Below are 25,644 nucleotides of genomic sequence, written 5' to 3'. Positions count from 1 at the left end.
AATTCTTAACGTGTGCATGACACTTTAGGGTTCTCATTCACTTTGTTGTCATTAGGTTGGCTTCAGGTTTTGTCACAGCGAAAAAACACGACAAAAACACACCCAATCTGCAGTGAATGCACACAGTACAAAGTTTGTAACAAGTTTTTGAGGCTTATATAACAATGAAATCTACACAAGATGTAAAAGTTTAGAGATGAGCAATATATTATGCCAATCAAGTTTTTGAGGCTTGTATAGCAACTAGTGTTGAGCATTCCGATACCGCAAGTATCGGGTATCGGCCGATACTTGCTGTATCGGAATTCCGATACCGACTTCCGATATTTTTTCAATATCGGAATTCGGCATCGGAATCGGAAGTTCAAAGTTGATTGACGGCCTGACGTCATCATGATGCGCGGTGTGTGCGCATCATGATGCGCCGTCATTTCGGGCCTTCCAGGGGTCTCTGCCGGCCTGCCGGGGGGCTGTGTGGACTGCCCGGGGTCGGTACCGGCCTGCCGGGGGGGTGTGCCGGCCTGCCGGTGGTCTGTGCACCCTGTGGGGGTCTGTACCGGCCTGCCGGGGGGCTGTGCCGGCCTGCCGGGGGGCTGTGCTGATGTCCGGGGGTCTGTGCAAGCATCGTCCGATGGGACTACAAGTCCCATCTGGCGATGCCTGCTACCATGACAGTGATTGACACATTAGCCAATGATGGGACAGTAGTAGTCCCATCATCCGGCTAATGTGTTAAATGTTAAAAAAAAAAAAAAAAAAATACTACATACATACTACATACATGCTACATGCATGCTACATACATACTACATGCTACATACATACTACATATATACTACATGCATGCTACATACATACTACATGCTACATACATACTACATATATACTACATGCATGCTACATACATACTACATGCTACATACATACTACATATATACTACATGCATGCTACATACATACTACATACTACATACATACTACATATATACTACATGCATGCTACATACATACTACATGCTACATACATACTACATATATACTACATGCATGCTACATACATACTACATGCTACATACATACATATATACTACATGCATGCTACATACATACTACATGCTACATACATACTACATATATACTACATGCATGCTACATACATACTACATGCTACATACATACTACATATATACTACATACATGCTACATACATGCTACATACACACTGCATGCTACATACATACTACATACATACTACATACATACTACATGCATACTACATACATACTACATACATACATACTACATGCATGCTATATACATACTACATGCATGCTACATGCATGCTACATACATAATACATGCTACATACATACCACATACATACTACATACATACTACATATATACTACATGCATGCTACATACATACTACATGCATGCTACATGCATGCTACATACATACTACATGCTACATACATACCACATACATACTACATACATACTACATACATACTACATGCTACATACATACTACATATATACTACATGCATGCTACATACATACTACATGCTACATACATACCACATACATACTACATACATGCTACATACATACTACATACATACTACATACATACTACATACATACTACATGCATGCTACATGCATGCTACATACATAGTACATGCTACATACATACCACATACATACTACATACATGCTACATGCTACATACATACTACATATATACTACATGCATGCTACATACATACTACATATATACTACATGCATGCTACATACATACTGCATGCTACATGCATGCTACATACATACTACATACATACTACATGCTACATACATACCACATATATACTACATACATACAATACATTCATACAATACATACATAGACATACAGTACATATAACATAGAGTAACATACTTACCAATACTTGTCACATTGTTCCCCGAAGCCATTGTCTTTTCCGGAATAAATATTAACATAACAAACCACAAAAATACTCACCCACGATCCGAAGCAGTCCACGAGTGTGTCCCACGACGATCTTGGGTAGAGAACGGCAGCATCAGATGATGCTGCCGTTCTCTACGGGCTGCAGGAATCCAATGACGGAAGGTAGGTATCCTTCCGCACTGTATTCCTCCGCCACTTAAAAAAAAAAAAGTCCCTAGTCTCACTTTATGCCATTGCTGTGTGGGAATTTCCCACGCAGCAATGGCATAAAGTGAGACTAGGGACTTTTTTTTTTTTAAGTGGCGGAGGAATACAGTGCGGAAGGATACCTACCTTCCGTCATTGGATTCCTGCAGCCCATAGAGAACGGCAGCATCATCTGATGCTGCAGTTCTCTACCCAAGATCGTCGTGGGACACACTCGTGGACTGCTTCGGATCGTGGGTGAGTATTTTTGTGGTTTGTTATGTTAATATTTATTCCGGAAAGGACAATGGCTTCGGGGAACAATGTGACAAGTATTGGTAAGTATGTTACTCTATGTTATATGTACTGTATGTCTATGTATGTATTGTATGAATGTATTGTATGTATGTAGTATATATGTGGTATGTATGTAGCATGTAGTATGTATGTAGTATGTATGTAGCATGCATGTAGTATATATGTAGTATGTATGTAGCATGTAGCATGTATGTAGTATGTATGTGGTATGTATGTAGCATGTAGTATGTATGTAGCATGCATGTAGTATATATGTAGTATGTATGTAGCATGTAATATGTATGTAGTATGTATGTGGTATGTATGTAGCATGTAGTATGTATGTAGCATGCATGTAGCATGCATGTAGTATGTATGTAGCATGCATGTAGTATGTATGTAGTATGTATGTAGCATGTATGTAGTATGTATGTAGCATGCATGTAGTATGTATGTAGCATGCATGTAGTATGTATGTAGTATGTATGTGGTATGTATGTAGCATGCATGTAGCATGTATGTAGCATGCATGTAGCATGCATGTAGTATGTATGTAGTATGTATGTAGTATGTATGTAGCATGCAGTATGTATGTAGCATGCATGTAGCATGCATGTAGTATGTATGTAGTATGTATGTAGTATGTATGTAGCGTGCAGTATGTATGTAGCATGTATGTAGTGTGTATGTAGTATATATGTAGTATGTATGTAGCATGTAGTATGTATGTAGCATGCATGTAGTATATATGTAGTATGTATGTAGCATGTAGTATGTATGTAGCATGTAGTATGTATGTAGCATGTAGTATGTATGTAGCATGCATGTAGTATGTATGTAGTATTTTTTTTTTTTTTTTTTTTTTTTAACATTTAACACATTAGCCGGATGATGGGACTACTACTGTCCCATCATTGGCTAATGTGTCAATCACTGTCATGGTAGCAGGCATCGCCCGATGGGACTTGTAGTCCCATCGGACGATGCCTGCACAGACCCCCGAAGCCTGCACAGACCACCGGCAGGCCGGCACAGCCCCCCGGCAGGCCGGCACAGCCCCCCGGAGCCTGCACAGCCCCCCGGCAGGCCGGCACAGCCCCCCGGCAGGCCGGCACAGCCCCCCGGAGCCTGCACAGACCACCGGCAGGCCGGCACAGCCCCCCGGCAGGCCGGCACAGCCCACCGGAGCCTGCACAGCCCCCCGGCAGGCCGGCACAGCCCCCCGGCAGGCCGGCACAGACCACCGGAGCCTGCACAGACCCCCTGGCAGGCCGGCACAGCCCCCCGAAAGGCCCGTACAGACCCCAGAGAGGCTGTACAAGGCAAAAACAGGGTTTTTCTTATTCCGATACCGGAAGTCCCATAGACTTGAATGGGACTTCCGGTATCGGAATCGGCGATACCGATACTTTTTTTAAAGATCGGCCGATCCATTCCGATCCGATACTTTGAAGTATCGGATGGTATCGCTCAACTCTAATAGCAACCTAATGTACCCAAGAAGATGTAATACCCTATAGATGAGCAATATAATACCAATACATTTTTTAACATGTTTTTTGACGGTTATATACCAACAAAATTGACTCCAGACCGTGGAATAGTCTATGGGTGTGGAATATAATAACAATAAATTTTGAACAAGTTTTTTGGGGATCATATAGCAACTAAATGTACCCGAGAAGATGTAATACTCTATGGGCGAGCAGTAGAATACTGATAATTTTTTAACACTTTGAGGTTTATATAGCAAATAAATGTACTACAGAACACAGAATATTCTATAGGTGAGCAATATAATATCATAACATTTTGAACACTTTTTTATGGCCTATATAGCAATGAACTGTGCCTGAGAAGATGTAATAACCTATGGATGAGCAATATAATAATGATACATTTTGAAGTAGCTTTTTTCAGGGTTATATACCAAGGAAATGTACTCCAGACCACGGAATAGTCTATGGGTTATAAATATAATAACAATAACATTTTTAAAAAGTTCATGGAGGGTTATATACCAATGAAATGTACTCAAGAACACAATACTGTATGGCTGAAAAATGTAATCCAGCAAAATTTTTACACTTTTTTTTAGTCTTATATATCACAGAAATGTACCCCAGAACAGTGTACCCAGAATAGTGTATGGGTAAGAAATGTGAAGAAACAAGCAAAATGTTTAAATGCTATTTAATGTTATATACCACAAAAATGTGACAGAAAGCAGGTAATACTATATGGATGAATAATATAATCCTGAACTATTTTTCTACACTTTTTGTAAGTTTTACATACCATCATAATTCAATAATAACCGTGTTAAACTGTATGGATGAATCATTGATTACATTACAAAATTTTGAAGAAAATTATTTTGAAAGTGTGATTGATGTACTTATATAGTCATAAAGGCTTTGCAGAAAGTGCAAGGCGAGAGAGAAAATATGATGTGGGTTATCCATAGACCCCTGAAAAGCATCATTAAAATACTGAATATTTCAACAATTTACGTGCTTTTGTCATCTGGTGGTGTGGAAAAGTGTTGGCTTTGTTTATTTTTATGAGCGTGAGCATGTAAAATGTAATTTGCCATCAGTTTGGAAAGTTTTATTGTCATTCCTTAAAGTGAATCAAAAGTGTGACACCATTGTTCTCAGCAGCAATCTGAGAGTCAGTGATGATTCCAGGGGTCTTTTCCATGTTGTTCTTCTGCCATTCAGCACTTTGTCTATCCATTTCTACATTTTTACTGCCTCCCAGACCTCCTCATAGGATCTGCCGGAAAAATGCTCAGATGTCCCATTGACTCCCGTTATACTCGTTATTTGAAATGTGTACTCTAGCATTAGAAATTGCTGAGTTTGAGTAACAAGCATCCAAGTGAAACAGTGGTCATGTGGAAGTAGATTTGTTCCAGTGTGCCAGTACTACATTTGGCCCTGTGAGTTAGGAGATGTAATACAATGTATGTGCGCACACTGATGATTCATCGATGTGCATTGTAATCTGTTCTTTGTTGCCATGTACTGGTTAATGTATGCGTATGAAAGTTAGGTGATTCATTTCCTCACAAGCTGCCACAGCAACTGCTGAAAGGAGCCTCCAGCTCAGCTCTGAGTCACGCTTACTGTGAGCTTGTGCAAACCAGTATTGTCCTGTCTAGTCAAGCCTGAGGAAGAAAGCTCCATTGCTCCCTGAATCCATTCCAGTCCATGCTGAGGGGACATCATTCTTTAAACAATCATCTCAACAAAAGAGTGAAGCCTCAATCAGGAAAGATAAGGCTAAATAAGTGCTCCCCTGCATTATGGTTTTTCCTATGTGTTTCTGGACGGAAACCAGATCCATCATGTCTGCCACGCCACAAACTTTGTCTGACCTACAGTACCTTCTTGCAGTAGGGAACTGTAGAGTCAAAACCATGACCAGCTCCATATTATTAGTGTGTCTCCGTCAACCCATGAAGGTCCCGCCATCAGTGTATTATTACCAGTATAGCATTATTTCCCTCAACAGCAAGCAAAAAGATCCGTGTCTCCAGTTGCCTTGAGAGGCCCTAAATTTGCTTGTTTCATAAGATGATGACACCTTCTTTCATACGCACAATATGCAGTGTAACTATCTCACCACTTTGCCTTTAAGAGATAGACTGTACCCTGTTTTCCCCTTCAGTAAAGTGTTACGTTTACAAGTTCACACTTTTGTCTGCTTCTTTAAATTGCACAAAACATCATAGGCGCTCCAACGGTTGCATCCAGACACCAGGTCTACAGAAGCACCCCCGGGGGTCTATTACCATCTCATTAAGTGCTACCTCCCGCTATTGACAAATGTGGACACTAGAGTTGAGCGAAACAGGTCGCCAACCAAAACCCGACCACAGTGTGAAGTCGGCCATGCGGTCGGCAAAACGAGCGCCAAAGTTGGATTTCCCAGAATGCTTGCACGTGACTTTTTTCAGCCACTGAGCAAGGACGTACACTGTGGGCAATGAGATGACATGTGCAGCATCCGGGGAGAGAGAGTTTTCGTGCACTTTAAAAAAAGCAGAGTGTTTGCTGTCCTCCACTCCCTCACGACTTTGCTTCCCCATTGACTTGCATTGGGTTTCGTGTTTCAGTCGGACCATCGACATTTCCCGATAGTCGGCAGATTTCATTCGACTCGACTTTTGAGAAAGTCGGGTTTCATGAAACCCGACTCGACCCTAAAAAAGGCAAAGACGCTCATCTCTAGTGGACACGAGGGAAGTGTTTAGGGGTTCATTACAGTTACTGTGACATTACAATCTGCTGACAGTGGAATTACAACTCCTCTGTAACATCTGGCACCTACCCCATGGCTCATTGCACATATCTTACAAATGGCATGCACTTCGCACTTTTAATCCAGTCAGGTACTAACTCACATTTCTGGTGTAATTGTTGCCACCAAAGTGGCGTAAATGTTGAAGAATTTGCCAAGTTCGCTTAGCCATACCCCATCCTGCCACTTCAATGGACCAGCAGGGACTGGCATAAACACTCTAAAAATTCAAAGAGTTTTCCAACATAATTCTGGCAAAAAACTTTGATAAATTGGGCCCCAAGTCTTTCTTTTGTAAAACCAATAATGATTGTTTATAAAGCAGAATTAATAGGGATTATGCATTACTTTGTATATCTTAAATTTTCTTGAATTGTATTAACAATTCTACAATTTGTTTTTATTCCATTTAATTAAATTTGAGTAAAAACAATTCATTACAAAATTATACATTAAACATAAACCATTTTGGACAAGCATAATAATAATAATAAATTTTATTTCTATAGCGCCGACATATTCTGCAGCACTTTACATTTCAGAGGGGACTTGTACAGACAATAGACATTACAGCATAACAATAATCACATAGATCATAACAGATACCAAGAGGAATGAGGGCCCTGCTCGCAAGCTTACAATCTATGAGGAAAAAAGGGAGACACGAAAGGTGGGTGGTAACAGTTGTGCTGATTGTATGGACCAGTCTTAATGTTAATTGTGTAACAGTACAGATGCAGAGGGCTAATGGATGCTTAATGCATGTGGGAACATGATGCGGGGAACCAGGTTATGGTAAAAACTTCTTTTGGCTGTGCCACCCAGGGATAGATTAGGTTAATGTGTTGAGGCGGTAGGCCAGTCTGAATAAATGAGTTTTCAGGGCAAGCTTAAAATTGTGCGGATTGGGGACTAATCGTATTGACCTGGAAAGTGCATTCCAAACAATTGGCGCAGCACGTGTATAGTCTTGGAAACGGGAGTGGGAGGTTCTGATTATTGAGGATGCTAACCTCAGGTCATCAGCAGAACAGAGGGCGCGGGTAGGATGGTATACTGAAACAAGGGAGGAGATGTAGGATGGTGCTGAGCCATGAAGAGCTTTGTGGGTGAGGGTAATAAGTTTGTACTGGATTCTGGAGTGGATGGGTAGCCAGTGTAATGACTGGCACAAGGTAGAGGCATCGGTGTAACGATTGGCGAGGAATATGATCCTGGCAGCAGCATTCAAGACAGATTGGAGGGGGGAGAGTTTGGTAAGAGGGAGATCGATTAGAAGAGAGTTACAATAGCCGAGACGAGAATGAATAAGAGAAACAGTAAGAGTTTTTGCGGAGTCAAAAGTAAGAAAAGGTCGAATTCTAGAAATGTTTTTGAAGTGCAGATAACAAGAGCGAGCCAGTGATCGTATGTGGGGGACAAAGGAAAGCTCGGAGTCAAGTATGACCCCAAGACAGCAGGCATGTTGCTGGGGAGTAATAGTGGAACCACACACGGAAATGGCAATGTCGGGTATAGGTACATTGGTAGCGGGAGGAAACACAAGGAGTTTAGTCTTTGACAGGTTCAGTTTCAGATATAGTGAGGACATGATGTTAGACACAGTGTTTAGACAATCACCGGTGTTTTCTAGAAAGGCTGGCATGATGTCAGGAGAAGAAGTGTATAATTGGGTGTCGTCAGCATAGAGATGGTACTGGAAACCAAATCTACTGATTGTTTGACCAATAGGGTCAGTGTACAAAGAGTAGAGGAGGGGGCCTAGGACTGATCCTTGAGGAACCCCAACAGTAAGGGGAAGATGAGAGGAGGAGGAGCTTGCAAAAGATACAGTAAAGGAGCGGTCAGAGAGATAGCAGGAGAACAGAAGAGAATGGTGTCCTTGAGGCCAATGGAACAGAGCATAGTGAGGAGGAACTGATGATCGACAGTGTCGAATGCTGCAGAGAGATCCAAGAGAATTAGCATGGAGTAATGATCATTTGATTTAGCTGTTAGTAGATCATTAGAGACTTTAGTGAGGGCAGTTTCAGAAGAATGTAAAGAGCAGAAACCGGATTGGAGAGGGTCGAGAAGAGAGTTATCAAAGAGATAGCGCATAAGACGGGAGTGGACCAGGCGTTCCAGGAGTTCAGAGATGAAGGGAAGATTAGAGACAGGTCTATAGTTAGCGGCACAGTTCTGGACAAGGGATGGTTTTTTAAGTAGTGGATGTATGATGGCATGCTTAAATGAGGAGGGAAAGATACCAGAAGAGAGAGAGAGGTTAAATATTTTAGTTAAATGAGGGGTGACAGCAGGGGAAAGGGGCTGGAGTAGATGTGACGGAAATGGGTCACTGGTGCAAGTAGATGGGCGAGAAGATGCAAGGAGCCTGCTTACTTCTTCTTCTGTGACTGGTTCAAAAATCAGAGAGTGAGCTAGATGCAGTGGGGGAGGGAGGACAGTGCATGGTATGAGGTGCTTGGGAGATAATTTCCTGTCGAATCTGGTCAATTTTTTCTTTGAAGTAATTGGCCAGATCGTCAGCTCGAAGCTCCGTGGTTGGGGCCTGTACTCTTGGGTTGAGTAGAGAATGAAAAGTGTCAAAGAGACAAGCATGGGTTAACAAAATCTTCATTTCACTGCATGTGCGGCCTCAATCTCAATATTTACCATTTTGAACAAGGAGTCAATGAGTGACCGATGGTATTCGTCAAAACTGCATTTCTTCACAGCCGTTCACTAAAAAACATACCTGCCCAATATGAGACTTAGCCAATACATATCTGATGAATGGTATCTATCAGATGTGTAGGTTCTTCAGTTCATTTTGGTTACCATCTAGCACCATTTTAATTATATTTTTTGTGTTTAGAGAAATATTGAATAGGTTTTCCACTATTTTAATTGGAATCTGACAGCTATTACATGTTGCCCAATCCATGGGTATAAAACACTGGCTGTATATCTGTATGATATGTTTGACTCTGAACTACTATGGCGATTCAGAGAAAAACACAGTTTAATAGCTGCCAGGGACCGAGCTGCAGGACACTAGTCGAACAGGTGGCTCCTCAGCATTTTCTCCTTGCCCACAACCCTGGAGTGACAGGTGTCTCCTTGAGCGCTTGTATAAGGAGAGACATATCACTTAAGGGAAGCTGGAAGGAAGAAACTGCATACATGAATAGTCTTCCATGCCACTCAGTTCCCGATGGCTTTAAACTATGTTTTTCTCTGAAACGTCACAGTATTTCACAATTAAGCATATGTAAGCACGCGACTTAATGCATCAGAGGAGGCACAAGGTGGAAACAACAATTTAATTATATTAACAATATGAACTAGAAACAGGGATACTGAAAATGACCAATCACAAAGGACAATATTTACACAGTATTTGACAAACCATTATGAAACCGAAGTATATGGAATTGGATACAACAAGAATCTTCAATATTTGCTTTGAGTCTGCAGTCCAACCTAGTTTTAGTGGTGGGAGGGTCAAGCCAGTCTCTGGAAGTTTCTGCGGCTTTCTGGGCCTTGACAATGGCAGCTGCTCTGTCTCACTAGCCACACATTTTACTTACAAAAGTCTATCAATGCTCTCTGAGCCGCTCTAGCATCAGCCTGGACCCTGTCTGGTCCACAGCTCTTCCTCTGCCCACAGTAAGTCTGTGCAGGAAGTGACAGCCCGTCTCATACGTCTCCTTCGATTACTGATCCAGGCTGGAGTCTCTGGTCAGGTATTTCCAGGGACTCTTCAGTACTGGACTGCTAACGAGTGTCTCTTTGGTTCATATTGTTGGGGCCTGTTCCTCATCTGCTGACCGGCGTTGTCTAGGTTGGGAACCTTGACAAGGACCGGCATAGTTTGGGTCTTCGGTGCTTGACCGTCTAATAGCGCAGTTTGGACCTTGACCAGCGTAGTTCTTTTCTTTGGTGCTTGACCGTCATCATCTATGTCCTGGTCTAACTGGTATTCACGGCTGCGGCCTACTATCTCGGCTGCCGGAGCTGCAGCAGGAGAGTCTGCCGCTTCTCTTGACACCAAATCTCCTCCCATTCTGGCGTGCTGACCTTTTATACTGGAGGCTGGTTTTGTCGGTGTCACCTGATCTGGGGCACTGCCTAATTCTGTCCCTTCTGCAACTCTTCTTCTTGAGATTAGTTCTGCAGGGTTTAATTCAAGTCTGGAGGCTACACAGCTTTGCAACCCTTTGTCTCCTATGCTCCGTTCTCCTACATATACATGCCTGAAAACTTACAGCCAGTGCCCGATACATGCTCCCCAATCCATAGGCAGGATGTATCAATTATCAGCTGTTCCCTTTAAAAAAAAATTCTCATGAGAAGGAAATTATGTAAAATAATGGACTAAACTATAATTACCCCTTTAAAACCAGTTGTACCCACAGGTCTATGCTAACTTCCTCTAGCTAACATCATGCACATATGACAGTAGCATGAGAGGCATGTGACTGAAGAGTCCAATGAGGGCACTGGCTTCAGCGGCCATGTGGTTGTGTGTGTGGCACATAATCACTGCAGGAAGTAATCATAGATTGGTTGGGATCACCAGAGCTTCAGGACTGGAACCAGCAGGGGTAAATATAGTTACATCTTTTTGTATTTCTCTCTTTTTTTAAATTCTGTTTATTTCTTAATTTTTCTTAACCTCACAGAAAATCCCTTTAAAGAAGGAAACCTCCATAGGTTCATCAGAAACCTTTAAGGGAGTTCTCACTGATTATATGTTGCTCTTCTAATGAGCAGGACATTGTATAATAATGACAGCACTTTGATGTTTTTAGAGTGAGAAATAATGGTCTTCATCATTAAACATTTCTTAATTTTTCAGTCATCAAATGAATCAACAAATGAAGACGCCACTAACCAAAAACAAGTCATCGTACATGGCTCCAGTATATCATTGATCACCAGTATTAAATGTGAAAGCAGAAATCTTACCCAGTGATGAGGTCACATAGGGCATACTGCGCTGTAAACGAGTGCTGGTAAATCTGAAATAATAAAAAGAAATGTATGAGGAACGCTGACATAAAGCAAGAAGAAATACCAGGTGTAATGTCATCCGTTACGGATTACTCTAGAACAAGAGCTGCATGCACGTACTGTATACAATATTTCAGCGTACTTTTCATTGGAGATGGAGGCGTTACAGTGTGTGCCACCACTCCATTCATTGTCCGTGAGACTACTGGAATGTACTCCATTATCAGACCCATAGACAATGAATGGAGCTATGGAGCACATGTGCAGGCCCACTCCCCCCAGATTGGCCTTGTTCTTGGCAAGTGAGGGGTTGCATTGGCAAGACTCACATGAAGCTATGATATTTTGTGAAATGCTGCTACTGTAATACAACATGATTTCCCCTTTAGAAAAAAAAAATCCAAAATGTCACTGCAACTGCTTCTTGAAAACATACACTAAGGCCCTGATTCATCATTGCCTTTGCACTTGTTTTTTGTCTAGTTTTTACTGTTTGCACCTTTTCTTTTAGTTCGGACCCTATTCTTTATTCTATTTGTGCCTATTTTATATATGCTAACCTGGTTTCTATTTTTTTCCCATTTTGTGAACAGTCTAGAGATTCCAGATGTTTTTAACGGATTCCTCAATTGTAACTTATAGAGGGGTTTTCATGGACTTTTTTTTTTTACTATGAACTTAAGAACTAATAGGCAGGAAGCTTCTACCTACGTCCATACTTGTTGTGACAGTTGCCGATCTCTGCTCCTGCTGGAGATTCAGCGGCTTCCGCAGCTTAGAAGGATACAGTATGTTAAAACATCTATCTGCCCAAGAGGGTTACAGATTAAAAGTTTTCCTGCTTGGGAGGTCACTCCAAATTCAGAACAACATGGGAGGTGGGCATCTCTAAATGTTTTAGCATCGTAACTAACATGTTTCTACGAAACAACATATTCTATAGACCCAAAAAACCCGTATTAAGACTCTAGAATCACACATGGCTAAATTTGATCATGACCAATTAGTGTCTCCATTTCAAAACAAACTAAATTACCAGTATGTCATCAACAAGCTTGAAAAGGAAATTGGGGATAAAAAATGGAGTAAACATAATAGAGATAAAAGAGACTATAAAAAAGAGGACAAGTCTTCAGGTGGAAACATGTGGGCAATAGGCAGTATCCACCTACTACTAGCACTTCTGATATACCAGCCACCTTTGAATAAGGACAGAGTGATTTTTTTTAAGCTCAGTCAAAAGCGATGCGCATGGTGGGTCAGATGTGGCAAAAGTAAATAAAAAACGAGGCCCCAGGTACAACAGAAACAACCCAACCCGAACAAAAAAGAAGAGATACAAATATTAGACTCCTCAGACTCTCAGTAACAAATCAACTTGTCCTCATATATTCTTATGGCGGAGGAAAGGTTTGTCCTCAAACAATCTCTCACTTTTTCTATGTTGGCCGCTGACAAATTCACGCTACTAAAAAATGTGCATCTTTTTTGAAGGAAAATTATTTTCAACGCCTTGCACAATAGACCAGATTCTTTACCTGAGAATGCCTCAGCCATAGACATGTGTTTGCAAACTTACTTGACCTACACTACATGAAAATCAAATGTACACAGGTAGGGAAAAAATTCCCACATAAATCTCCCTCACTTTTAGCTCCATCCTTACCTCTGGTTCCTTCTGTACAGACTTTTTTTTGAGGTGATGAAAGATAAAATTAGAAAAAATTGCCCACTAATTCTTGCCATCATCATAATATACCTATAGCAGATAGACATGCCCTTAAGAGCCTTTAAAATAATCAATTGTTAATAATAAAATAAGCTGACAAAGGGGTCAACATAGTTCTTTAGCCTAGGGAGATGTATTCAGCTGAAGTTCATAATCAACTTACTGTAACCATTCCTAATTTTATTTCAGACTTCCCTCAGATCCTATCTTTTCTCTCAAGATTGAACGTTGACTTGACAGGGCCCTGGACATGGGCATTATCAACACACTGGAAAAGGATTACAGCTATGTAAAAAATGTGTTATACCTATGTTTTACATCCCTCCAAAGGTACATAAAAACATTGTGTGCCCATTAGGCAGATCCTTACTGTCTAGTATTGGGAGTAATTGTGAAAGAGCTTGTACCTATATTGATTTTTTTCTGAAACCACATGTACTTAACCTACCAATTTACCTCAGGGACTCATCCCATTTTCTCCAGTTATTTGAAACTATGGATGTTCCAAAAGATGCTTTACTGGTTACCATTTACGTGGAATCTTTATATTCCAACACTGCCCATCAAGAGGTCCTAGCTGCGAATACATATTTCCATTGACCTCATGAATTTTGTCCGTACAATTTTACTTTTGACCATTCTTTCTACAAACAGATTTCCGGGACTGCAATGAGTTCATGGTGCGTGCCTTCCTTTGCCAGCCTCTTCCTTGGTTGGTAGGAGAGCGTGCACGTGTACTCGACCCATGATTTCTGTAGCCACGCTTTTAAATATCTTCATTTTATTGATGACATCCTCTAATTTGGACAGGCTCGGAATGTGAATGTATTGATGTAATTAAGAGACTTAATTTAAACTCTCTAAACATTCACCTTACTTACCATGTCTCTTGCCTTTCAGTCAACTCCCTGGATCTGAAGATCACTAAGATGGACAATCTCATCGCCACCAATTTATCTAGCAAATCTACGGCTACAAATAGCTTGCTCCACTACCAGAGCTTTCATCCTCACTTGTTAAAAGATGGGATACCTACTGGCCAATTCTTTCGGATCTAACGAAACTGCTGTGAACCGCATGAATGTCAACATGAAGCTAAGTCCCTCACTTTGTGATTTCAAGACCGTGGACACCCTAGATCAGTTGTATCTCAGGCCTTCCAGTAAGTGGCTATCAAACCATTTGATTCCTTACTCAATTCATCCACTCAATCAAAAGATAGCCAAATTAGGTTTATAACCATGTTCAATTATCAGCGCATGCATGGGGAAAGGAGTGCTGGTGCATGCGCATTACAGTACTCTGCTCTGCCCTCGCCAGGGCAGAGAGAAGTACACCTGCACAGGAGCGAAAAGCAGAACACTGTGTGGATGAAGTAGGACACATCATTCACACAAAGCAGAGAAAAAGGATAGCATCGTAGAAGAGAGGAGGAGCAAGGTGATCACCAGCGTCGTCAATCAGACCCAACCGCCCCATAGGTGAGAATAATAAAAAGTGGTGTTTTTTGCCTTACAGGGCTAATTGTAGTTATATATACAGCTTTTTCAATGCTGTCACATGAGACTGAAAGATTGTGGTTGTAGGTTATATGGGAAAAACATTTGCTCAAAAAGTCTCAAAAATTGTAAGTTTAACAGGAAAAAAAAGGCCATTTTTCACTTTATGCCAAATTCGTGAACCTTGTGGGCAATTTTATTACTTTTGTCTCAATAAAAGTCAGAAAATATCAGAAGACAAAAAAAGAAAAGTAACTTAAAAATACTACAAATGGTGGATCAAGGTCATAGATTCGCAGGTTAAATTCCCACAATTAAGTAAACTAAGTTGCATTTTTTTATATGTGTACCCGCAAGAGAAATTGACATGTTGTAGATGTAAAAAAAGCAATGCAGTTCTGTTTCCTCTGCGTTAAAATAAAGTACAGTAGGCATAAAATTTGTATAAATTCCATCCACTTTGCTGGACCTGTAAGATTAAGTTCCAACGATGAGTTTTTGACACTACGCATTTTTTTCCATTCCATAATACGAATATGAAGTTTTGACAAAGTCAAATACCAGAAAGTATAAAAAACAAAGCAGCTTTATTTAAAACATGACACACTAAAAAGAGACAAAACCTTAGTGTCGAAAATGTGATAGAAATGCATATAAAACACACACTAAAAACCCAATGAAAAACTCAATTAACCTAATTTTCTTAATAGGTGCAGAAATTCTGCAAAATAAAAAACTCACCACAGACTCTAAATGAAAACCCAATTACTGCAGTGAGGTCACCAGTGTCCTATGTCAGGCCCCCCAATACCTTGCTGGATTTTACCATTTCTGTTCTTGCACCTAATTACATTTCAGCATCTCCGCACTCAGAGTTGAACCTTGAAATGTAATAATGTCAGAAGGCTATAATGGTGAAATGACACAGGATTATGATCCGAACCGGCCGGCGCCATGACCCCAGTCTCATTAGAGACCAGTCGAATTTATCAGGCCTGGGTTCCATCGACGACTCAATCTTTCAGAGTTGGACAGCTAATTATTAGGAAGCACTAGTCTTTATTGAATGCCCATGACAAATATCCTTGCCAATTATGACACTTGGCAGTTGCCTGCAAAAATCGTATAACGTAATGCTGTGCTGACCTGTACATATAAGTGCAGGCTGTCTCATGGTATGAAGCCTTTTTCTTCATGCTCTTTTTGACAACCAAAATGCATGCTTTGGCTAATTTCAGTGAGCATGATGTAGCAGGCCTCTCACCAATGTCAGTCATTGACCAGCAGGGGACTATATTAACTGAACCCGAGAGACAGCTCCTTGAAGTATGTGAACCGACTTGCGGAAACCTACATGGCACAGAGCGTTGAAAGCCAATAATTGCATCTATGAGTAACAATGCTTTTTTTTTTCGTCAAAGCCATTTTGACCTGTACAGTAACACTGCATGTTGTTTGCTTTAAAGAAGCGAAAATAGATTTTGTGAATAAGGCACAACAGTTGCACTATAAAGATGCCAGTCAATCATGAAAGCTAGAAAGATGAGGGGAATTAAAAAGTAGGAAAATCAATCTAGATCTTATTTCATGCAGCGTCCTGCTCAGCTGAGCATTCATGCATTTACATGTTTTCTTGACACCACATAATAATAATAATAATAATAATAATAATAATAAAAAAAGGCATGGAGCGTCTTCACACATCATTCCTTCAGAAATAAACATTTTAGTGAGAAAATCAATTTATATTACATTCTGTTCACATGAAGCTGGTATTTTTTCGAAAGCTATGTCTGGGGTTCAGTCTGAAACTTTTAAACCTTCTGACTCTCTAATGGAGCCATAGACTGTAATGACACCATTGGCAATCAGCTGTTTCTGCTTTTTCTGAAAATGTTAGTTTTTTTTCAGAAGGGCACAAAAAAACTGATTATGTTCTTGTGCCCATCCAAAAAGGCAGACACTTTTGGAAAAAAAGTACAAGTGGAGTTGATTGGAAATCAATTCATGTCATAGCTGTCAATACAGAGGTCCCAGCTGACACCAGCGCCTATTTCAGCTGGATGTGCATCCAAGGAAGTCCAGCTATAAGAAGAGGATGCCGTGTCGTGGGACTGAGGGAAAGTGAGAATAATCGTTTGTTTTTAAATGTGTTAGAGATGAACATTGAACATTATTACTGGAAGGGGACTGGATAGGGACATTATACCAGGATGGAGACATTATACCAGGAAGGGAACCAGGATGGAAGACATTACAGAAGCATGGGGGACATTATTATTGGTAGGGGAAATTATTACTGGATGAGGCCTGGGATGGGACACATTATACCAGGATGGCGAATACTATTCCAGGATGGGATTCAGGATGGGGCACATATATTACTGGAAAGGGTCAAGAAGGGCAAGTTACACTAGAATGGGGGATATTATTACTGGAAGATGCCCATGATAGGGGATGTTATACCAGGAAGGTGGCCAAGATGGTGGACATTATTACTGAAAGGCGTCAAAGATTGGTGACATTATATACATATGTCTTCCTGGGATTTAGTATGCTACAATGGCTCATACATCTGACCAAAATGCATCTAGGGCCCAGGTCCAAAATTTTGCATAGGGGCCCATAGTTACACCAGGGTGAGATTTTTGCACTGATGTGGGTCTTAGAGGATTTCCTAATTTTTGGTGAGAAGTATTTGGGCTCAGGCAGATGAGCATATAAATTGGACATATGCTTTCCTATTTTTGCTGGATGAACACTCCAGCTGGCCTTAAGGTACTGTCACACTTAGCGATGCACCAGCGATCCCGACAACGATATGGATTGCTGGTGCATCGCTAAGTGGTCGCTAGTGAGCTGCCACACAGGCAGATCTCACCAGCGACATCGCAGGGGTCGGTATTTACCTGTCAGACGCGGCGATCCTGACGTCCTCCCGCCCGCGTCCACGCGTCGCTCGTCGGCGCCACAGGAATCCCAGCAGGAAACTGACGACGAGAAATGGCCCAGTACTTTCTGGCGCAATCAGCGGGGGAGCGGTCGGAGGTAAGTATCACATGTAGCGATATCACTAGCAATATCGCTGCTACGTCACGAAAACCAGTTATAGCGATATTGCTAGCGATATCGCTTAGTGTGACGGGCCCTTTACGCTGTTTATATCTACTAGATTTAATGGAGTCTACTCTTCACTATTGTTATTGGAAAAAAGTATGCAGCATAATGAACTTTTTTAATGGTTAAATCATGGACACCATGCTGGAAACCTGACAAAAGCTAATTTTAAGTCACTGGGGTTTGTCAGGCAGAGATGAGGTAGGTGCCATCTGTCCATGCCATGAATTCCATTGTCCTGTTCCCAATTCAGAACAGTATAAGATAATTTTGAATTGTGGTGCGAACCTTTCCTATGGAGCTGAATACGTCAATTAACTTCTGAAAATAAATAATAATACATCTGTAATGGTGAGTCATTAAAACACAAAGTATAGCACCCTGACATTTATCTGGATATTCCAGACTCCACCGCCCCAATCTCATGAAAACACTAGTCCAGAATTCAGCAATATACTGTGGAGTACAGCTACTGTCCAGGATGCCTCACATCAAAATAAAAGGGAAATTATGAATTGTTACTGTCTATAGGATTTCTGACTATATAACGTCTGTCCCAGGAAGAAAATGTCTGATGCTTTATAGGAGCACTGAGCCTTCTACGCACACTATTATGGGGTAGTACTTTACCATGTTATGGATAGTCCTGTGTGGTGAGGGCAAAGCCTGTTCCTGTGCTGGGAATGCCATTTTGAAAATACTGTTACATGAGCATTGGAGAGTGAAAAATCTGCAGAGTTGTACTACTGAGTAGGTACGACCTCAAGGTAAGTGCTACTGTTCTATTTGGAATAATTCACAATCTCATTTCTGATGTTAGATCTGGGGAACGTAATAATAGCTTAATGGGGTTGTCCCACAAATAAAGTTCACTTTAATCAATAGATCTTGGAATAATAATAATTTCCACAATTGGATAGGTTTTAAAGAGTGCACGCTGCCTGAGAACCGACATCGGGCTATTGCGCCTGCGTGTTGCAGAGGCCCCAGCCCCGCAGTGTGAATACATCATAACACACTGCGGGGTGGGATCTGGGGCCTCCACAACTATGCCATTTTGTAATGGGAAAAGAAGTGCCCCATTGGGGATAAAAATTCCCTGTTCTGCCGATTGATGTGGCTCTCTCCAGTGGTCATACCCCAACCAATTAGCAAATTATCACCGAGTTGGTGATCACTAGAGGACCCCTAAAGGATCAAGGTTGGTTTTAGAGATATTTTAAGGTATTCAGAAGTAGAGTCACTGATTGTTACTGATAGGTGTTAAAAGCTACCAGAAATATTTTTTAAAATCTTCAGTAGTAAAGGGTTAACAAAATTAGATGTAACCTACTATTGGGTGATAATTTCAGTTTATGATGAGTATATTCAGCAAATTGATATTAACTCTATGCAGAACAGCACATCTAAAGCTTACCAGCCATTACTATTTTATGATGAAGCGTCATATAATATTTACTGCCTTACAAGAGTTTGCTTATTATATAGTGCTGATGTACAGTCCTTGTGGTTACTGAAGCCTGAAATATAAAAGACAAGCAGAATGACAAGCGGCAGGAGTAGAGTGGGTTCCATTACTCCATGCATCACAGTACAAGTCAATATTCAAAGCAGACAGGTGGATGTACAAGTAACACAATCAGCTTTTATGTATAAAAAGGTCAGAGAAAAATGACACAGTCCAGATAATGGCAGGACTAAAACATAATGGAAAGTGAAGAAAGGCGCTCCAACAATAATGCTATATCAAAGTCTGAGTGAAAAATAGAGTTTACAAGGTGAAATTCAGACTTTTTTATACAATGCTTGCTGTACTCTGACAACTTGTTCTCATTTTATAAATAATGTGCTAAATAGGCAATCTGTGACTTACTTTATGTAAAAAATATTGTTTTACCCCTGTGAAAAAAATCATAAATGACTGCCACTAAAGGTCTCCTATCTTACTGTCATGTGTAACACCACTGCCTGGGTCCCTGCATTACTTCCAATCTCCCACCATTCACGGACACCAACGTACTCACCACCCCAGGCCATGCTCATTGTCCTCTGCTTGCTGTGTGCTTTGAGCTCCTTGTCCTCATCTTGCTTTGCATGCTTTAGATGTCCGCACATGCACTTCCTGATTATAAAGAGACAGTGTGCGCATTCCTGATATGTCCCCAGCCTATTGCTGAGAGGCACTTGGTACTTAAGGCACCTCCAACTGTTAGGAGGTGCTTGAGCAACATTCTCTTTCAGTGTGTGTGTGCATGCAACTGCGTAGTTGCCAGGTTTTTTTCCTGTTCCTGCCATGCTGGGGGCTGAATACCCAGGCCTGAACCCAGAATCTATACCTGAATCTGATCTTTCCTGTTTCTGCCAACTTGGGGGCTGAATACCCAGGACTGCGAGCTGAATCTGTACCTGTATCTGATCTTTCCTGGTTCCACAAACCTGGGGGCTGAATACCCAGGCCAGAACCCTGAACCTGCACCCTTGTCATTGTCTAAATTAGGACCAATCCCTGAACCTTTTTGTATTTAAGTTTTCATCTTTTCCTAACTTCCCTGTGTCTGAATCTGTACCCATCTCTAAAACATGCACTGTCTGAACCAGTACCTATCTCTAATCTGTTGATTCTGTGCAACATTAGTGGTCTATACTCTTGCTACTTCATTATAATTATCTTGTGTTAGTATGGATCTTGTTGTCCTTTATGTATCTGACCTTGTATTGGTCTTGTGTGTACTTGGACCTGTCTATCCCGTGTTTACCTGTCCTTACCTTATCTGCAGCTCCCTGCCTGTAAGCGTTTGCGGTCCAGTTGCCAGAGACTCAGTTCTTCCTGAAACAGTTACTGGCCATTCTGTTATTGTCCATACTGTCCAGTTCCTGCATTCCAGTTGTGCCTGCCAGTGACCCAGTTCTTTCCGAAGCTGTTCCTGCCTGTTCAGTCTGAAGTGGGTCCTACACCTGCCTGTCTATCAGTTGTGTCCATGAGCACCATCATATCTTGTTGAGGGTCAGCTGCCGTGTGATGGAGGTCAGTCCTGGTGTAGCGCCTCCCCGGGCTCTCATCAGATTACGGCACCTTCTGTTGACGTGCATCCAGGGACAGTCTTGGGGAAGCACTTAGTCATGACCCTCCAGGCTTTCCTTGGTCCATAGCACAATGGGACCACGATCCTCGTTCACTCTAAACAGTCCGAGTGCGAGCGTAACATCGTGCTGTCATGCACTGCCTGTTGCCATGAGTAATCTGTAGCAACAGATTGCCTTTTCAGAAAGAAAGATGACTTGAACTCTAGCGCCACCTGATGGATGTAGTGATCCTAAACATCAGTATGGATCCATTAATGAGCCTTGATACAGGACTTCGGAAAAGAAGCCAAACAAAAAACTCAATTTGCAAACACATGTTTTAGGATGTTTGCCTCTTATCAGTACAAAGCATGAGGTCTGATTTGGCTTGGTGACAGGCCTCTGAAAAGGGATCCAAGATGTAAAATTTCTCCTTGCAGACAGCGTCAAGTCGCTGTAAGGAGACTTATATGCCATGCAATGTTCCTCTAGCAATTTAATTATGCAAATATCTTCTTCAGCGAGAAAGAGGACATGGACTCTAGAGAAAGAGTCAATATTGAATTTTAGAACTGATACATCCAATAGGTGACACTAGAGTTCCTGACCTCCTCATCTAATAATAATAATAATCTTTATTTTTATATAGCGCTAACATATTCCGCAGCGCTTTACAGTTTGCACACATTTTCATCACTGTCCCGGATGGGGCTCACAATCTCAATTCCCTATCAGTATGTCTTTAGAGTGTGGGAGGAAACCGGAGTGCCCGGAGGAAACCCACGCAAACACGGGGAGAACATACAAACATACAACATACAAAGATGTTGTCCTTGGTGGGATTCCAACCCAGGACTCCAGCTGAGCCACCGTGCTGCCCCATCTCTGAAGAGGATATTTGCATATCTGAATTCTCAGAGGTACGTTGCATGGCCTATAGGTGCAGAGACTAAGTAAAGGCAGTAGTGGTGGACCTACAGCTCTCTGCTCCTGCTCTGGTCTATCAAACTGCATACAGGCATAACTGAGAAGTTCAGTTCAAGGCAGGGAGTTTGCTTAACAACAGTAGGAGCAATGCATGCTGGAAAGTGAGAGAAAGGTAGTTACTGCACCTATGGTGCTAGTAGAATTCTGATATCAAGGAGCCGCTCGTCCATAAAGGATAAATGGAAAGTTATAAAGCATCACAATCGAGACAGTTCCTGGGTATTAGACTGATATGTGCACCAGCAAAAAGTTTGAACTAATTTTGCGGGGTGAAGGCAGTAATACCATGATTTTTTACAGTTATCCAGCATGTTCACTTTAACCCCTTCACAACATTTGACGTATATTAATGTCAAAGATCGTGTTCCTACCTTTGATATGGGCTCGCACACTGACACCTCATCTTTCCCTGCACATGATGACTGGAGTGTGAGCCAGCGACTGATGAGTGTTGTCGTCACTATCTGGCGCCTGTGAATAGCGGTCAAATCACTGTAGCCAGAATTTGGTAACATGGACTACATCGGAGCTTCGTGGAAACCTTTTTTGGTAATAAATGGGTGAACAAGAGATTGTCTATTGTTTTATTTCTGTCATTTTATGTATTTCAGGTATCCTTTTCTTGACTACTTTTGACCTGCATGGGATTTTTTTTCAATAAATTGGTGAAAGAGGGATAGTGTGGGTGAGTCTTTATTCAAATACAGTGTTTTTTTCTGTGTGTGAGATCTTATTTTTGATTACTGAATTAATAATAGGGGTGTCTGATAGACACCTCTCCATTACTAACTCCAGGGCTTGAATCCTGCTGCGATTTTTGCCAAATCACAGCTGTCATCAACTCCAACTACCATTACCCTGATTGCTATTGCACCAGGGCAATCAGGAAGAGACAGTCAAAGTACCAGAATTTGTGCATCTAATTTGATGTGCTACCTCTGGGGCAGTTGTGGGTTTGTATTTTTAGGCAGAGAAATGCCCAATAACCAGAGATCTTTCTAGTCTGTTAATAAAAACCCCAGTCGTCTGCTTTACATGGGCTGGTTATTATTATTTATATAATAGCTTATATAAGGCAAAACATACTTTAGTATCACATGAAAGGCACTAAAGGGTGCAAGTTTATTACCGTATAAGTAGGGTACTTGTAACATTATATATCTAGAGGACATCTATCAGTTTTATCTATCTCATATCCATCTACCTCATATCTATCTATCTATCTATCATATCTAACTATATGTTTATATAAGATTGCTTTACTAGTTTGTAAGCTACTGTAGCTTTAAATTAAACACAGAATTACAGTATGTAAAAGATGATGTTATAAACACATTGCACATGGATTGCATACGGGTGTAGATGAGAAAAATCGCATTTTACTCACATAACACTCGCCTATTTTTCTGGATCAACATTGGAGGGATTTTTTCTTATATGACTGTGTTACTCCAGACTAAGGCCAAGTTCACACGTTCAGTATTTGATCAATATTTTACATCATTATTTATAAGCCAAAACCAGGAGTGGAACAATCAGAGGAAAAGTATAATAGAAACACGTCACCACTTCTGTATTTCTCACCCACTCCTGGTTCTGGCTTACAAATACTGATGTAAATTACTGACCAAATACTGAAGGTGTGAACGTGTCCTAATGCTACAACTTATTTCCCCCAAAAACAAGCCTCATATGGCTGTGCTGAGAGAACATTAAAAAGTTAGAGGAAGAAAAAACTAAACTGCAAAATAAATAATTGACCTAGTGGAAAAAAATTAAAGAAACCATATTCTGTACTCCAGTCAAATATAAGCTTTAGCTCCAGTTCTTTCTTCCTATTTAATGCAGATTTAGAAGAACTTTGGGACAATTCCAGTTACGGGCTATATAAAGAAATAAATCATTTTATATATCAAGGAAAACAAACCAAAGTTATATTCCTTTAGCGGGCACTGATGGCAGGAGTGATCACACTCGAAAACAGGAAGACAAACCATTATTCAATGACACATCTGAGTTTACCAACTTCTCATAACACTTTTATGTAAAACCTCTGCTCTGTTACATACTTCTGTGTATCAAAGATCCTACAGTCAGTACAACATTTAGCAATTCAAAAGTTCAGAACTTTAGTTCAGAAGTGTAAATAAATATCATAATTATAATATCGGACATATGCACAACCCCGTAAAATAACATGGGTACAAGATCTGTCCGCCAAAACCATGGACAGCACCCATCCAATGTAAACGGTCGTGTGCCTGAGATCTTAGCCAGAGCAGAGAGCCATTAAAGGAGTTTCCAAATTAAAAGAAAAGCACGTGGCAGAGACAACCGTGGCCACAAATTCATTTCAATGGGCTCCACGGGTTACATTTCCAGGTGGAACATTAATCAGAACAACATTCTTCTTACAATATTAGCCAGTTGCTGGTGGAACTAAGGCTTTGTGCACACAGAGTTTTACTGATTAGATAAAAAATGGATGAGTTCTCTGTTGGAAACTGCTTCAGGAAATGTTCTTTTAGGTATTTGCGCACATTTTTTTTAAGGCAGATTATGCCTGGATAAATATAATGCACCGTAATATTCAAATAACATTGCTGTGCACAGGTTTCCATCTTATGTCACTTCTATCAACCACTTTAGGGTTTGGAAACTGCCCTTTCGATACTTTTGAAAGTGCAGAGCAAAGACATCGTCAGCAGACTGAAAAGTTGCCGGCAAAGATGCGTCAGGAGAACGACTGCCGGTGTTTTCCTGAAGTCTTTTCACCTTGGTGGATCTTAAATCTTTGGTACAGTCTTGGCACATCTTAAAGACGCCATGAGCACATACCCATTGGGGAGTTTTTGGAAGAGTTTTTCATTTCCTCAAACTTGGAAGAATTTAGTTTTTCTTTACGTGTTTTTTTTACAACCTTTTGATCCGATAGTGCCTAGCTTGGAGCATTTTGTATTAGGAGATGCCTCAAAGAAGGGACAATTCTTTTATTCTCCCATTGGGCATTTTTCAAAAACTTAAAGCAGAAGAAAAAATGCTCAAAAAGTCTAAATATATGAAAAGCAAAGTGGTTTTTAGTCTATAAGTGAATAGGAAGAGTCTTTCAAGCATTTCATGATCTATTTTCAGGTGTTTTTTGAACGGCCAAAAAAAAACCTCAGCCCGTTCATAGCCAAAAGGTATATTTACAGTGTATGATTATTATAAGAACAGTCTTTTCATGAAAATCTTGTAGTCTAAACATGCTGCTGATCACCTGATGGATGAGCATTTAGTTCGCCTGTGCCTGTCCGTACAATGGACATTGCTTACAATGTGTTTACTGCAATACATAATGCAAAATATTTGACTGTGCAGTTTTCACTGTTGGCTGCTAGATGGCGCTGTTCTCTATATTTGCATACAATAATCTGATGATTCCTTGGGAGGATAGAATGAGAAGGGGCTTTTCACTAATGGTGCATTTTCCAAAGGTCTCACAG

At 40.9% G+C, this 25,644-nt stretch overlaps 1 protein-coding gene and 1 long non-coding RNA gene across 5 annotated transcripts in view; one reads left to right on the top strand and one right to left on the bottom strand.

Moving 5' to 3' along the window:
* Window positions 1-18,718, top strand: part of LOC141095529 (uncharacterized) — a 32,342-nt gene extending 13,624 nt beyond the window's left edge. The window contains exons 2-4 of one of the 2 annotated variants that reach the window (XR_012233410.1): window positions 13,683-13,823; window positions 14,394-14,974; window positions 18,670-18,718. This is a non-coding gene — a long non-coding RNA (uncharacterized lncRNA). Of the gene's footprint in view, window positions 1-13,682; window positions 13,824-14,393; window positions 15,009-18,669 lie in introns of those variants that run through there. The other variant, XR_012233409.1, reaches the window with a different exon arrangement.
* DPP6 (dipeptidyl peptidase like 6) overlaps window positions 1-25,644 on the bottom strand; it is a 1,805,197-nt gene that overhangs the window by 265,151 nt on the left and 1,514,402 nt on the right. For all 3 annotated transcript variants that reach the window (XM_073581572.1, XM_073581570.1, XM_073581571.1), the window contains exon 6: window positions 11,720-11,772. In XM_073581572.1, the coding sequence (XP_073437673.1) occupies window positions 11,720-11,772 (53 nt within the window). The remainder of the gene's footprint in view (window positions 1-11,719; window positions 11,773-25,644) is intronic.

This window comes from Dendrobates tinctorius, unplaced genomic scaffold (assembly GCF_039654945.1).
Source record: "Dendrobates tinctorius isolate UK_male_01 unplaced genomic scaffold, ASM3965494v1 ptg000070l, whole genome shotgun sequence".
NCBI classification, from domain to species: Eukaryota; Metazoa; Chordata; class Amphibia; order Anura; family Dendrobatidae; genus Dendrobates; species Dendrobates tinctorius.
The sequence above is the reverse complement of the archived record's forward strand: the minus strand, read 5'-3'. Positions and strand labels throughout refer to the sequence as shown.